Genomic DNA, 16,243 nt, shown 5'->3' with positions numbered 1-16,243 from the left:
TCAAAACAGAACATTCTGAGACTTGAGGTGGGGAAATTCTAGAACAGAGGTGTTATCCCAGCTGTGGGAGATGCTGGCAGAAATCTGGTTTGTAAGTCCACCTCAATACAGCAAATCTATTTGTTTCAATTACGGTATGTCCAAAGTCACTACTGAGCAGGTCTGGCACAGCTTGGGAGTATTTATTTGGCGATGTCCCTCGTGCCCTGCAATATTTAACAAGGGATGCACAGTTCCTTGTTGATGGTGTGATTTTCCAAGGGGTGGGGTGGCTTTAAGACTTAAAGACTCTTGTAAAGATAGTGTCTACCAAGACACTAGCCCAGCCCAGACACTTGCAAAATGGCGGGTGGGGTCATATTGGGGTCAAAGCACTTGGCAGGCTGCAATGCCAAACTAAACGGTTTGGGGTGGCAGCGGGCTCTGAATGGCGAAGACCCAGTGGGACATTCTGGCCTATTCTGGCAGTTCAGAAGGCTTTGAAAGCAGCTCAGTGGCACAAGCAGAGTGCAGACCTGGGACTCTTGCAGACATCTGGGTTTGCAATGTAAGCCTGCAAGGCCATTGCAGCTCCTTCAAGGCTCTTTTTTTTTTTATTGCACCAGCTGAAACCATCCCTAATGGACTGAATGTGAGCAAAGCGGGGAGGGGGGAGAATTGGCTGCATATTAAAGGAAGCCCAGTGTTGTTGGTGGGCTGTTTTAAAAGGCAGTATAAGTCTCCCCTCGCTGAGCACCTGCAGGGCAATGGCAGAATTCCAGAGAGAATCCTCTGCAACTTCAGCTGGCTTCAAACGGCAGCGTCTGAAAAAGCTTTCAAGGTTTGATTGGAAGCCACAGATCTTTAACTAAAGGCATTGGGATGGAAGTAGCACCCGGGTCTGTCCTCCTTGCCCTCCCCTGAACATTTGTGTTGCAGGAGCACAGTCCTGTGCATTCAGATGAGGAAAATAGCCCTGTTCAAAGAGTCACCGAGATCATGAAGGTATTTGACGCAAAGAAGAGCCAGAAACCCATGCACAGAAGGAAAATCATGCAAAAGAAAAAGCAGGCAGAATCCACTCTACCAGGCAAGACACAGGTGCAACACTCACTTCCCAAAATTTTGAAACCTGACCATCAGCGTTTGAAACTCCTGTTGTTCTAGGCGCATTTTGAGACAGGGAATTTAATTAGCGCGAGCAGTTTCTGATCTTTGGGGGCAGTACAGCACCTAATATTTTAGATTAAAACTGCAGGAAAGGAGGACCTTTTTCTGCCTCCCCACTTCCGGCTACTCTCTGAAGACTGGAGAAGAGACCCTCTTAAGAATATTAGGGGGGTGGGCAGGGGAAGGACCAGACCATGCGAAAAATGAACATAATATTTTAGCTGCAGTTCATTCCTTTTCAGCTTTGTATTCTTGTTATTAAAAAAGCATGCCTAGACATTCCATTGTTACACCCATAACCTAGGCTTAATGTACCATTAAGCCCCTAGCTTTCATATCTTGGTTTCTAACCCTGCTGACAAGCAGTGGCATTTGCACAGAGCAGGCAGCCTGTGATGGCCTGGGATTCGGACTCGGAGGCTGAACCTGAGGGATCCCAGCCTGCACAGGAGTCCCCACCTCCAGAACCAGCTGAGTCGGGGCTGGGGCTTGAGCCTGAAGGGTCCTCACCTGTGCTGGATCCTCAGGTTCAGGCATCAGCTGAGTCTGCTCTGGCTCCTGGGGTGATGGAGGACCCATTGCCTGCAGGTGCTCCACTCTCAGCCCTGTCAGAGGAAGCTGAGGTTGCCTCTGGGTCTGGTCACCCTCCAGCCTCTCCTGAGCTGCAGAGGCTCAGGGCAGAGAGGCAGAGGGAACTAAGTTCCCGCAGGAGGAGTGCTCGCCTCCAGGCCAGGAAAGGCGGGTCACCAGAGGATTGGGGCCACCCTATGCCTCGGGGCAGATAAAAGCCAGCCAGCCCCAGTCCCAAGTTGCGGGAGCAACGTTGCTGGTTGTCAGCTCCTGCCTGAACCCTGTCCTGCTTTCCTGACAGAGCTCCAGACCTCAACCGCCTCCCTGCCCTGCGCCCAGCTTCAGCTTCTACGGACTGCCTCCATGCTGCACCTTCGACCTCGGACTGGACTCGGACCTCGCCTCTCAGTTAGCCCACGGGACCAGCACACAGCCACACTGTCCTCCTGAGGCAACATCCCCTGGGCAGGACTAAGGGCTCGGCCACACTCCCATTTGTCCCATGCCTAGGAAGCACGGGCCCAAGCGGTTTTGCCTTTGCCCCAGAAAACCCACTCTCTAGTGCTAAATTGGAACAGACATCCACAGAAAATCCAATTGCTGTTTGTTCCGATTCAGCACCGGAGATTAGGTTTCCCTGGAGGGAAGCAGTGGGGCAGCTGGAAGTGCGGATAAGCCATAACATTTCCTGTGCAATGTGAGTTGCAAAAATGAATACATATAATTCAAACTCCCTTAATGGGGATTGAAGGAAGGGAGAGCTGCTCTCGTGCTGATGTCCTGCTTGCAGGCAACAGGATGCTGGACTAGATGGGCCATTGGCTTGATCCAGTAGGCTCTTCTTATGTCCTGATAAGAGACCTTGGAAGAACCTTGAAGGCTTTAGCATCCAGAAAACACTAGCTGTTTGTTTGTTTGTTGTTGTTTTAAAAAGGGGAAATTAGGGGAAGTACTTGGAAAGAACTTCAGGAAAGTATAACTACTGAGTGCACAGTGTGTGTTTGTGTTCACACACAGCTCTCCATTGCATTCATTCCAGCTTTGTACAAGAGTCTTGGTCTCTGCGTTATTCAAAGAGAGAGGATTCACAGCTTCACATTTCTGAAATCCCGTAGAAGCCTAGCGGTGCCATCAATGGAGCCCCAAATATAGCAGGTACTTGCAAGCATAGAAGCAACACACATTATCATCTGTAGAAGAGAACCCAGTGAGACCACTGAATCCAGAGCCTAGAATTACCTAACTGCACGACTAGTCTAGTTTTGCTATGTGCCTACTGCAATTGGATGCCTGCAAAGAGATTTTGGGGGAAAGGGGGAGGTTTGTTAACTAAGTGGATGGGTTGCTGGTGGTTGGTTTGTTTGTTTGCTTTTAAAGCAAACAGCCTTAAAAATGCTAGCTTTGCCTACCCGAAGAGCCAAAAACAATAATTATCACAAAGCAATTTTGTCAGCAGCAGCAAGTGGAAAAAGGTTCATTTATTTCAATGCATCTTCTTACGAGGAGACTTCTCCCTCCCCTGTTGGAAAACCCCTGTGCTTCAAGGGGAGTCTTCCAAACCACCTGAAAACAGGCATACGGAGGCCCTGAACAAACTTGAAGAACTCTTGTTCAGAAGGTACCAAGAGAGGGCTGGCTTCTGGAAAGTCTCTCCAGGGACTGAGAAAGATAAAACTCCCCGGGTGGTTCACAGTTTCCCAAATACAAATATCCTCTTAACGAATTCCAGCAGAAACAAGTGTGAGTGCCTGGAGGTGGTTGGAGGATGGATGGCGGCTAACAGATTGAGGTTGAATCCTGACAAGGCAGAAGTGCTATTCTTGAGGGACAGGGGGTGAGTGGGTGTCGGGAACTCCCTGGTCCTGAATGGGGCAACTGTGCCCCTGAAGGACCAGGTGCGCAGCCTGGGAGTCATTTTGGACTCACAGCTGTCCATGGATGCGCAGGTCAATTCTGTGTCCAGGGCAGCTGTTTACCAGCTCCATCTGGTACGCAGGATGAGATCCTACCTGCCTGTGGACTGCCTCGCCAGAGTGGTGCATGCTCTGGTTATCTCTTGCTTGGACTACTGCAATGCGCTCTACGTGGGGTTACCTTTGAAGGTGACCCGGAAACTGCAATTAATCCAGAACGCAGCAGCTAGACTGGTGAATGGGAGCGGCTGCCGAGACCACATAACACCGGTCTTGAAAGACCTACATTGGCTCCCAGTACATTTCCGAGCACAATTCAAAGTGTTTGTGCTGACCTATAAAGCCCTAAACGGCCTCGGTCTAGTATACCTGAAGGAGCGTCTCCACCCCTGTCATTCTGCCTGGACACTGAGGTCCAGCACCAATGGCCTTCTGGCGGTTCCCTCATTGCGAGAAGCCAAGTTACAGGGAACCAGGCAGAGGGCCTTCTTGGTGGTGGCACCCGCCCTGTGGAACGTCCTCCCATCAGATGTCAAGGAAATAAACAACTATCTGACTTTTAGAAGACATCTGAAGGCAGCCCTGTTTAGGGAAGTTTTTAATGTCTGGTGTTTTATAGCTTTAATAATAATAATAATAATAATAATAATAATAATAATAATGTTCTGTTGGGAGCCACCCAGAGTGTCTGGGGAAACCCAGTCAGATGAGTGGGGTATAAATATATTATTATTATTATTATTATTATTATTATTATTATTATTATTATTATTATTACACCTCTCTCTGCTAGCCACAGTCAGAGATAGCAATGCTTCTGAATACCAGCTCCTGGGAATCACACAAAGAGAGAGGACTCTTGTGCTCAGGTATCTGGTTGGTCCCAGAATCCCGCCCACCCACCCAAAACACACTTCTGCACAAAACAACAAGCAAATCCGAGCAGCCATGCTCATCGACCGACCATGTTAATAAAGCCAAAGGGATGCTGTCCTGGGTCAGGGATGCGCTAGCGGCAGGCAGCGGAGCAAGAGCGATGCTCTTCATGTGCGTGGAGAGCCCCCTGGCCACTGACCCCCTCTCCATTGCTCTCAAGCCCTCCAGGCCCAGATGCTTTGGGGGCAATCTGCAAATTGGCTTCCGAATACTCACTGTTTCTGCAGCAGGTGCTGGTGTTGCTGTTGTTGCTGTTGCTGCTGCCGGTATGTCTCAATGGTGTGTTGGGGCAGGTACTGCATCAGCTCCAGAGACTCCTTAATCTTCAGTAACATCTCATAAGTCTCCCGGCCTCGCACCTGAGCACAGACGAGAGGGAGGAAGAGACTTAACCGATGCTCAGGGCTGCTGGACCAGACCAGTCGCCCATCTTGTCCAACGCTTTACATATTGTTATCTCTGCTGGCTTGCGTGCTCAGCTTCTGAAAAGCTTCTGAAGCTCCGAGTCGCAGTTTTGATGCAGAACTGAGGACTGGAGTTCGACTGGCTGCTGGGTTGGAGCATTTTGTCACCCTTCTCAGTGGTGACACCCAGGGTGACCCGCCCCCACCGCACTCCCCTTTCTCCTCCCCTGCCCGCCAGGAAATGGTTCGGCACAAATGAGGCAAATGGTTTCTGCAAGGACAGGGGGGGCAGGCATGCCACACTTACTGGAAGGTATAGCAGCTCATCATCGGGGGTGCGCCGTTTTTTGACCGAAGTCATCTGAATGCCGTGTGTACTCTGCCGGAAGGCTGCCAAAGGGAGGGGGGAGAGAATGACAGCTGTCAAGCTAAGTCCAACAACCTATCAGGTGGCTCACAGCCACAAGGAACACGTTTCCTCTCCGTTCTGTTCTGCAGTGCGCATGCTGCACAGTGAGTCCGCCCCATGCTCCTATTTTTTGTGGTAAGGGTACAGTGCGAAAAGTCACATCACAAAATAATAATAATAATAAAAATGCCTCAAACTGTCTCAAGACCATTGGTCTATTTTGCCCAGTGCATTGGTACCTTGGAAGACGAACAGAACCCGTTCCATAAGTCCAAAACATTTGGAAACCAAGGCGCAGCTTCTGATTGGCTGAAAGAAGCTCATGCAGCCAATCGGAAGCCTCGTTGGACGTTTGGGTTCCAAAGAATGTTTGCAAACTGGAACAGTCACTTCTGGGTTTGGGGCGTTCAGGATCCAAGGTACTGGCTTCTCAGAGTGGTTACTTAAGAGTTTTCCAGGCCACTGGTTCTCAAAGGGTGTGGCAGGAGACAATGGCAAATGTGGCAGAGACACTCAAGAGCAATCTAAGACACATTTAAACATTTCAATGTAGTGTAGTACAGTAGATCATCAAAGTATTATTATTATTATTATTATTATTATTATTATTATTATTATTGCAGAATATGGACAGATATGTTTTTGAAATAAGAGCAAGAGCACTGATCCGCCCTGAGATCTTGCGATCAAGGAGGTGGGGTATATAAATTTAATAAATGAATATATATATATATATATATATATGCAGGTTTTGGTGTCCTCGGGTGTCTTCCCGTGTAAAAGTTGGGGTGTCTAGGCGACGTTTCGACGAGGTCTCACTCGTCATCTTCAGGCTGGTGCTTTCGGCTTCTTGTTACTGGAACAGAGCAGGATCTCAGTGTTTGAGTTCCTATAAATACTGTAGAGGGGGTGTGGTGTATAGCCTCCAATGTTCTGGGCAGAGAGGAAGTTCCCAGGCTAGTGTGCCTTTTCTTCTTTTGTTCCTTAATTACTTGAGAGATATCTTGAGTGATTTCTTGAGTGATATCCTGAGTACCACTTAGGTGGGTCATTAGGTGTGGATTAGTTGTTAAAGTCTTTGTGTCTTGACCTCTTGAACTTTGTGAAGAGTTTTCCTGAGAAGATGGCTGTACTGTACTTAGTTGTGCTCTGGCTTGGCTTCGTGTATAGGGGCGAGCTGTGGTTTTGTGGCTTGTGTCAGCCAGGTCTGTGTAGGGATTGCAGGGGGGTGCAGCATCCGGAGGTGCCACCATGGATTGGCTACTGGATGGTGTCTGTAATTCATCTGTGGAGAGGGTCTGGGTTTGGGTCTGGTGTGGTTGATTGGTGTTGGCGTTCTGTGTGCCTCTGGATCTGGTGTCAGTTTTTGTGGGGAGGGCTAATTTCCAGATGTCTGGCAAGCGGGATGTGTCGTCACGCTTGTTCATGTTGTGAGGGTGTTTCTCTATCTCGATGGCTTCCATGATTATCCTCTTGTGGTGATGTTCCGTGTTAAAGAGCAATTTGGAATCTGCAAAATTAATTTCGTGTCCTGTTTCTTTCATGTGTACACGAAGCCAAGCCAGAGCACAACTAAGTACAGTACAGCCATCTTCTCAGGAAAACTCTTCACAAAGTTCAAGAGGTCAAGACACAAAGACTTTAACAACTAATCCACACCTAATGACCCACCTAAGTGGTACTCAGGATATCACTCAAGAAATCACTCAAGATATCTCTCAAGTAATTAAGGAACAAAAGAAGAAAAGGCACACTAGCCTGGGAACTTCCTCTCTGCCCAGAACATTGGAGGCTATACACCACACCCCCTCTACAGTATTTATAGGAACTCAAACACTGAGATCCTGCTCTGTTCCAGTAACAAGAAGCCGAAAGCACCAGCCTGAAGATGACGAGTGAGACCTCGTCGAAACGTCGCCTAGACACCCCAACCTTTACACGGGAAGACACCCGAGGACACCAAAACCTGCATTCCTGTACCCGTGAAAATCTACGAAAGCAAATATATATATATATATATATATATATATATATATATATATATATATATATATATTTAAAAAGATCATCGAGTGATGCTGAAGGCAATATATTCGTAAACAAGGATTTTCAATTCTGAGGTTTCTTTGTGCTCTTGAGGAGAGGAGAGTTGGTTTGTCTCAAATGAGACCTCATCTAAATAAAATTATCCAACAAAAGCAAGCTCACGCCTCTCCTTGTCATTGTATACATACTTAAGATACACACGTAAGAGTTTAGAATTATAATTTGGGAATGGTTCCTGCTCTTTTGTGGCTGCGTTGTTTTGCACTTTCTGATGCCCCGTGATTTTTGCAGTTGTGTTCTATGTTATGAATCAAGCGCTGCTGGAATGTGATTCCTTTTGTTTCCCAGTGTATTTCTTATCAAAAGAAAACTTGGTGTGGCACGAGCAAATTGTTCTTCTGAAAATGTGGGCAGAGAAAAAACTTTGAGAACTGCTGGAGATTTCCCTGGAGATTAAACCTGGAGACTTTAGCCTGCTCCATGGCCAAGCTAAGCATATGCCCCGCTTTGAATCTGGGGTTCAGTGCTGACAGAGCAGATGTCATGGAACACCCAGTGCTTCTTTTAAAAGGTAAAGGGACCCCTGACCATTAGGTCCAGTTGTGGCCGACTCTGGGATTGCGGCACTCATCTCGCTTTACTGGCCGAGGGAGCCGGCATACAGCTTCCGGGTCATGTGGCCAGCAGGACTAAGCCGCTTCTGGCGAACCAGAGCAGCGCACGGAAATGCTGTTTACCTTCCCACCAGAGCGGTACCTATTTATCTACTTGCACTTTGACATGCTTTTGAACTGCTAGGTTGGCAGGAGCAGGGACCGAGCAACGGGAGCTCAGCCCATTACGGGGATTCGAACCGCCGACCTTCTGATCAGCAAGTCCTAGGCTCTGTGGTTTAACCCACAGCGCCACTCGTGTCCCGCACCACCTGTGTCCTGCATGCTTCCTTTACTTCCTTTACTTTTACGCAAACCAGGGGCATCTGGTGGGCCACTGAGAGAACAAGGTGATGGGCTGGATCAGGGGTCAGCAAACTTTTTCAGCTGGGGGCCAGCCACTGTCCCTCAGACCTTGTGGGGGGCCAGACTATATTTTGAAAAAATAATGAACAAATTCCTATGCCCCACAAATAACCCAGAGATGCATTTTAAATAAAAGGACACATTCCACTCATGTAAAAACACGCTGATTCCCGGACCATCCGTGCGCTGGATTGAGAAGGCGATTGGGCCGGATCCAGCCCCCGGGCCTTAGGTTGCCTACTCATGGGTGGGGTGGTCCACTAGCCTGGCCCAGCAGGCTCTTCTTATGTTCAATCTGTGCCGAAGGGTTCTGTGTGAACCGCAAAGCTTGCACATTCCTAAAGCACTGCCTCCACAAAGCCCCCTCCCCTCTGATGGTTCTCTGAGCCCCACAGCCATGCCCCCCCACCCAGCCACAGCCTCGAGCGCCCCCTTCTGGCCTACTTACGCCTCTTCGTACCATCACCGTTCTTTGTGCTGTCGGAGACCTGCTGCTTCCGAATGCTGTCCTCGTCGGCTTTGCGGTCCCTGCCTGGGCAAGCGCAGATCCGAGCCTCGAAGCACCGGCGCCCCAGGACTTGCCCGCTGGAGGATGGAGAAAACGGGGGGTCTGTTAGCTCACAGCCACGGGGAGGGCTGGCACTAAAATAAACACAGCGGGCAAGCATTTTATGCACGGCAACGGCAACCCGTGATGAACCTACATATCTGGGAGCCAAGCTCCGGGTTCGCAAACCACTGGACCCAACCGATGCCCTCCGTGAGCCTTAAACCTTGCCTACAGCTGGAGTCTGCCCCAAACACCAGCACATGAATGCATCTGTGTGCATGGCTCCTCTTTAAGATTCTAGCCTGTGTCCTTCGACCAATCCAAGGGCCTAGTCCACATCCTGGAGTCTTACTAACTGAAACTGATTTATATATATTATCACAGAATCGTGGAATTGTAGAGTTGGAAGGAATCATGAGGGCCATCAAGCCCAACCCATCTGGAATGCAGGAATCTTTTGCCCAACACAGGACTCGAACCCACAGCCCTAAGATTAAGAGTCTCATGCTCTACCAATGGAGCAATCCCAGCCTTGGACCACCCCCCATAAGTTATTAGCTTTGTATTCATGCAATCTTTTTATATGTAACTGTATTTTTGTAATATCTAGTTTAATATCTTTTTTGCAGACCACTTAGTGAAATGGCTAATATAGTAAGGGGTATAGAAATTAAATAATCAACCCTGCGCTGGTGGAACCTGCCATATTTTGCAGCAATTATGGGGCAGGACCTCCAGGCACGATTCTCTACTATCCTATGATTGTATGACTACACGCCCCTGTTTGTGAATTGGGAATTGCTGTGTTTGTGTGCAATGAAAACAAAAGCCCCTTCTGCTTCTGGATCAAGGTGTGTGGGTTTTTTTTTGCTTGGGACTCATTTTTTTTCATCTCCCATCAAGTTGCAGTGGCGTCCAAGCCAGGGTCAGGCCATCGCTTGCTACTCTGAGCTCCTGCTAATGGTACTTACTCTCTGGTTTCAAGTGTCACGATGATAAGAATCGGACGCCTGTTCATGCCCCCGACGCAACTGCTGTTGCACATGAAATTGTACAAGACGGTGGTGAATTCTGTGCCGACCTGGACAGAAGAAAAAAGGGGGAGTTATACTGAGTCAGCTCTGAGTCACGCAGGAAGTGATTGGTTTGCTGAAGGCTGATGCAAGACACACACGCACCCTCCATAAAGGATTCCTTCCCTTCCCCTCTCCAGAGTCTCCGAGAGAAACTCGTCTGCTTCAGATGTAACATTAATTCTGACACAGGAACTTTTTTTGTACCAAGTTGGGCTGCAGGTCTCCTGAAGCCCAGTCTTGTCTTTTTCTCTTTTTTAAAAGATATTTATTAAGATTTTGCATAGTAAAACAAATATTCAACAGAAACATTATAACACAATACAAAACGTATACGAATAAAAGAAGAAATAATAAGAAAAAAGAAAAGAAAAGAAAACAGAGAAAAAATAAGAATCTAGTTTTTTACTTACTATCTTTATAACCCTCTTTCCTGACTTCCTCCCATCTCCCTTTTCTGTGTTCCCCTTTACACAATCATATTCAGCAATTCCTTACCCTCTTTCCAATCTTATTTAATATTATACATTTCAACCTATTATGTCTTCGGTTTTCCTTTCCTTTTAAATCCATTTATCACATGTTCTTTGTAACTTAATCCCTTATGTCATTTATTAAGCTTCAACATAATTTTACTCTAGTCTTACCCTTTTTTCTTAAAACATTTTTGCATATTTCTTTTTACTATGTCACTGATGCCATATTATCTTTATATCCAACATCATTTTAACATTCAAACATTTTACAATGTTTTGGGAGATATTCTTTGAACTTTTCTTTTTCGACTGGCAGCAGATTTCCAGGTCTTTTAAGTGCGGCACTGGCTACACTTTGGAACTCCCTGTCTATTGAGATCAGGCAGGTAACTTCTCTTGTACCCTTTCAGCACTCAGATGCTTCAAAAGTTGCCACAAGTTTTAATCTGTTTTTAGTTTATTGATCACAGAATTGTACTGGTAAGGTAAAAGGTAGAGGACCCCTGGACGGTTAAGTCCAACCAAAGGCGACTATGGGGTTGCAGCGCTCATCTCGCTTTCAGGCCAAGGCAGCCGGCGTTTGTCCACAGACAGCTTTCCAGGTCATGTGGCCAGCAGGACTAAACTGCTTCTGGCACAACAGGGCACCGTGAAGGAAACCAGAGCACACAGAAACGCCGTTTACCTTCCCACCGCTGTGGTACCTATTTATCTACTCTCCCTGGCGTGCTTTCAAACTGCTAGGTTGGCAGGAGCAGGGACTGAGCAACGGGAGCTCACCCCGTGGCGGGGATTTGAACCGCCAACCATCCGATCGGCAAGCCCAAGAGGCTCAGTGGCTTAGACCACAGCACCACCCGCATCCCTAGAATTGTATAGGGACCCCCAAGGCTCATCAGTCCAGCCCCCTGCAATGCAGGAATCTCAGCTAAAGCATTTTAACTTTCCAAGGGTCTTAGATTATTATTTTTCTCATTGATTACTGCATTGTTTTCTCTTTTCTGTAGACCACTTTGAGGTTGGTTTACTTTCTTTCTTACAGTCAAGCAGTAAATAGATTTTATGAAACAAATAAATGCCACAGCACTTGGTTGCTTCCGCTTGCTGAAAGGAAAGAGCAAGGGGCAGCAGTGAAACATTAACAATTGTTTAGTGCAATGTGTGAACGGCCTTATTCTGTTGCATCTGAAGGGACAGTCCTGCTTAGAAGACCCCAGCCTCCCAACTTGTGGGATGTGATACATAAGTAGCAGTCAAGTACAACATTCCTTGTTTTCCTAGAGTGGACATGCAGGTGGATGTTTGCTCCAGCCAGTCGGAACTTCCTGTTTCCTCCTGGGCTGGGACATACCTCCTCTTGCATGTGACTAGAGGTGGGCATGGCCTTACCTGTGCAGGTAACAAAAGCACAAGGCACACAGCCCTCCTCCCCTTCTTTTCCATCTTCCTTTCGTCATGTGAACTACAGTGACGGCCAGCCTGCAATCACTGGGATTAACACCCCATATGGGGTAGATCCGTATGTACATATTTGTAACTAAGTCTGCCTTCTGGGATCCAGCTGTGAACAGAATGTGACTAAACTACTTTTATATGCTCTAAACAAGATTGTGGCATGTTTATTCGTTTAAGAGGGATATAAGGGAACTTACCAGGAACCAAATAGTGAGAGGCTTAAACAAGCCTGCAACCAGCTACCTGTTGTGCGTTTTAAGGGGGAATGTAAAATTCTGCTAAGTTATAGAGCTTGCTAGCACAAGTTAGGAAGGATATCAATAAACAATATATCCTCTCCTGCCTCCCTGAAGATTCCCACACAACTCACCTGTGGTGGCTCGTAAGGGACCAGGACACTCTGCCTGCCAGTGATGGGGTCTTCCACATACTGAGCATGGCTGTTTCCTTCCACTCTGATCAGGTGGCTGGGAGGAGCTATTTGACCTGCAGAAGCGTACGGGAAAGGAACAAGGTCAGCAAAAGAAGCAGTGTTTCGGAGAGAGTTAACCCGAGGAAAGCAAGCGAATTTCCACGGTCCAGGGCTCACGTCTTGCTGTAAAATCCCTGCACCTATTGGTGTACCTCAACTCCCCCTTGAAGAGCTTCCCTACTGACAGTGACTGAAATGGACCTGTGTTGTGCTCGCTGCTGTCAACTGGCCACTCTATAGCTATGCTTCATATTGTTACATAAGTGGGGTGCCTGCCCCTCTCTCTGCCAAGTGATGACGAGAGTCCACCAGGTCTGTGGTTCCTCTGGAAAATGGAGGCACGGAAATATGGTTTATTAGCCTATTTACTATTTACAGTCTTCATGGAGGGAGTCCAGCATGGCCATTTCAAGGGGAGATTGTCAGTTACAGCAGTGCAGTCAGGGAGTCCAAAGGCATCTCTCCTAGCCAGCCTTCAGCCAGCCTGCCCAAGATGGATCCCAGTGTTTCCTCTCCCCCTCCTCCTCCTCCTCCTCCTCCTTCTCCTTCTCCTTCTCCTTCTTCTTCTTCTTCCCATAACACCCTGCTTAAAACTCTCTTTTCCTGTCACTTCAAACCCACACCCCATCACCATGGCAACCTCTGTCTGCGTAGACTCTCAAATGTGCCATCAATCCATTTTGTCTTATTCATGCCTCTATCCCAGGTGAGGCCCTAGCTTGGAAAGGAATCTTAGCCTGTACTTTTCCACTGACCCCCAATCTTCTCTTCAATACTCCAAATAATTAAAATTTGTTCTTTGTTCTTTCTTCCTTTTCTTCCTTTTTCTTTTTCTTTTTTAAAAATATTAATATTTTTATCAAGTACAAATTAGAAAACATACATATTCACCACAAAAGAAAATACAAAAGAAAAAGAAAATACATCTAACCAAGGAAAAAGAATTAGAGAATATTTTGTCTCTTTTCATATTTACAAAACAAAACAAATTCCTTCCAGTAGCACCTTAAAGACCAACTAAGTCAGTTCTTGGTATGAGCTTTCGTGTGCATGCACACTTCTTCAGAAGTATCTGAAGAAGTGTGCATGCACACGAAAGCTCATACCAAGAACTGACTTAGTTGGTCTTTAAGGTGCTACTGGAAGGAATTTGTTTTGTTTTGACTATGGCAGACCAACACGGCTACCTATCTGTAACTATTCATATTTACAGTTATTTATACCTCTATAAAATGCTATTCACATTCCTTTTCTTTCATTTCTTTCTAGGTATATAAAATTTGTATATATTTTTTGTATACATGTTGGAAATTATATTACAGTAAGTCCTGTAATGTAATATGACAACGTTTACCGATGTAATATAAGAATGTTAACAAATAAATAAAATGCGTAAAAAAAAATAAAATCCTACCATTTATTAATTTCTAGGGTTTGGGAGGGGGGTCGCCTCCAAATCTATACAATATGATAAGGATATTGACAAGCTGGGAGGTGTGCAGAGGAGGGTGACCGAGACATGGAAACCAAGACTTATAGAGGATCGGTGCATGGAATTTGGGATGCTTAGCTTAGAGGAGAGGAGATATGAGAGCCGTCTTCCAAGATCTGGAGGTGCCCAACTCACCTTCGTTGAATTCCCGGCTGAGCTCGTGGTTGGGGCAGCGCTTCACCACCTCGGTGACGTGCTCCGCTTTCTTGTAGACGGGCATTGCACGGATGACGGCGCCCTGGGGAGGGGGGGTCATCACCTTGATCTGAATGGGACACGTCTTGGCAATCTGGCAGTACAGCTTCTTCAGTTCGGTGGAGTACTGGTGGGAGGACAAAGAGGAAGGGAGGCAAAGTCAGGAGAGCAGACGAGGAAGACCCGTTTTGCATGGGTAAGAACACTATCTTTTGGCAGCAACAAAACTCTGGAACTCCCTGCCTATTGACAAGAGGCAGGCGGCTTCCCTGCAGTCCTTCGGCAGCTGCTAAAAGTGTTGTGCTATGTGTAGCTGACTTTGTAATGTTTTATTTTTAAATCTTTAAGATATTATTTTAGATTCCTGTTAATTAAGTTGCTTTGAACGGATGCTTTATACGGACTTTCTTCAGCAGCGTTTTATTTAATGTCTTAACAGCTCTGAGAGCTTTTCCCTTAAAAAAATATAGTGGTATAGTAATGAAAAACAACAACAAAACATAGGCAAGCATGCTTAGAAAGTTAACGTGAGTTAATTCTTATTGTTCTTTTAACTTTTCAAAAGTTTTAAATTATTGTTGTTATTTTCTCTGATTGATACTGTTATTTTTAAATCTTTTTTTGGCAAACCACTTTGAGGCTTGAGTTTGTTTGTTTGCTTGACAGTCAAGAAATGTATACATTTTATGAAATTAAATAAAAGCGAAGTCACGAGCCACAGTGCCTTATCCTTCCCTCTGGGCTGCACCAATCCTGCTGAGGTCTCTTCGCAATACATGGGCACCAGGGCAGTCAACACACACTTAATCTTTTATTGATTATAGTTTAGAAATTATTTATTGTAACTGCTGAGTGGATTTCTCTTTAACTTTTATATGTTAATATTATTAGTTTGTACTATCCTAATAATTGTTGTTGAGGGACGCGGGTGGCGCTGTGGGTTAAACCACAGAGCCTAGGACTTGCCGATCAGTAGGTTGGCGGCTCGAATCCCCGTCACGGGGTGAGCTCCCATTGTTTGGTCCCTGCTCCTGCCAACCTAGCAGTTCAAAAGCATGTCAAAGTGCAAGTAGATAAATAGGTACCGCTCTGGCGGGAAGGTAAACGGTGTTTCCGTGCGCTGCTCTGGTTTGCCAGAAGCGGCTTCGTCATGCTGGCCACATGACCCGGAAGCTGCATGCCAGTTCCCTCGGCCAATAAAGCGAGATGAGCGCCACAACCCCAGAGTCGTCCACGACTGGACCTAATGGTCAGGGGTCCCTTTGCCTTTACCTTTAGGACTAATTCAGCCAGCTAGCCCTGGTGATCTAATATTTATTAGATGGATTTCCCCTAAATTGATTTCTGAACTTTGAATTTTATTGTTATTCATGTTTTCATACTGTATTTTATGCTGCTTTTACAATTAAGTGTTTTAAATTCGTTGTTAGCCACCTTGAGCCCGGTTTTTGAACCGGGAAGGGAGGGGTATAAATACAATTTTTTTATTATTTATTGTAAGTGCCTGGAAGGCTGCAGGAGCTTGTCTGTTGCTTCCACGCGGCATGGAAACCCCCTGGCTGCGGCAACCACAGAAAACTGCTGGCATTTCCTCCCTTCCCAGCTCTTGATGCCTTTGCACGGGGCTGGCGGGAAGAGTGCGCAGCAAGCTGTTTGCTTTCAGAGCGTCCCTTGAAAGGCTGCGTGCTCCCCGGCACGGTCCCAAATGCGCAAACAAAAGGGCCCGACAGGAACGCACACGTTAAACTGCAGCAAAACTCGCCCTTTGCATCCTGTCCGGATAATAGGCTCCTGGCAAGGCTGGTTGGTTAGGCAGGTGGGTGGCAGTGTGGCAATGGAGGGGATTAGCGATGGATATTCAAGGAGGCGGGTGGGAGGGATTTTATTCTGTTACAGGTTGCTCAGGTGAGAAAACATGAATCTGGGGGGAAATTCGAAGAACTGGCCAATTATTTTCAAGCCTGAACTGCGGCTCTCCTCTCTGCTCCACCCCACCCCTTCTCACATCGCTGCCCAAAGGATTTAGGTCATCGCAGCGAAAGGCACTGCTGCGAATACCTCGCGGTTCAAAGCCCTCTCTCGAA

At 46.7% G+C, this 16,243-nt stretch overlaps 1 protein-coding gene across 6 annotated transcripts in view; it reads right to left on the bottom strand.

The window, feature by feature from the left end:
• LOC309342170 (tumor protein 63) overlaps positions 1 to 16,243 on the bottom strand; it is a gene marked incomplete at its 3' end in the record, with an annotated part of 100,524 nt that overhangs the window by 16,855 nt on the left and 67,426 nt on the right. For 2 of the 6 annotated variants that reach the window (XM_081862506.1, XM_081862510.1), the window contains exons 3-8: positions 14,100 to 14,286; positions 12,371 to 12,486; positions 9,968 to 10,077; positions 8,895 to 9,088; positions 5,280 to 5,362; positions 4,785 to 4,927 (exon numbers count right to left, since the gene is read on the bottom strand). In XM_081862506.1, coding sequence (XP_081718632.1) covers positions 4,785 to 4,927; positions 5,280 to 5,362; positions 8,895 to 9,088; positions 9,968 to 10,077; positions 12,371 to 12,486; positions 14,100 to 14,286 — 833 coding nt within the window. The remainder of the gene's footprint in view (positions 1 to 4,784; positions 4,928 to 5,279; positions 5,363 to 8,894; positions 9,089 to 9,967; positions 10,078 to 12,370; positions 12,487 to 14,099; positions 14,287 to 16,243) is intronic. The other 4 variants (XM_081862508.1, XM_081862511.1, XM_081862507.1 and 1 more) reach the window with 3 other exon arrangements.

Source organism: Podarcis erhardii (genome assembly GCF_964252035.2).
Source record: "Podarcis erhardii genome assembly, chromosome: 5".
Classification (NCBI taxonomy): domain Eukaryota; kingdom Metazoa; phylum Chordata; class Lepidosauria; order Squamata; family Lacertidae; genus Podarcis; species Podarcis erhardii.
This window is presented reverse-complemented; position numbering and strand designations above follow the sequence as displayed.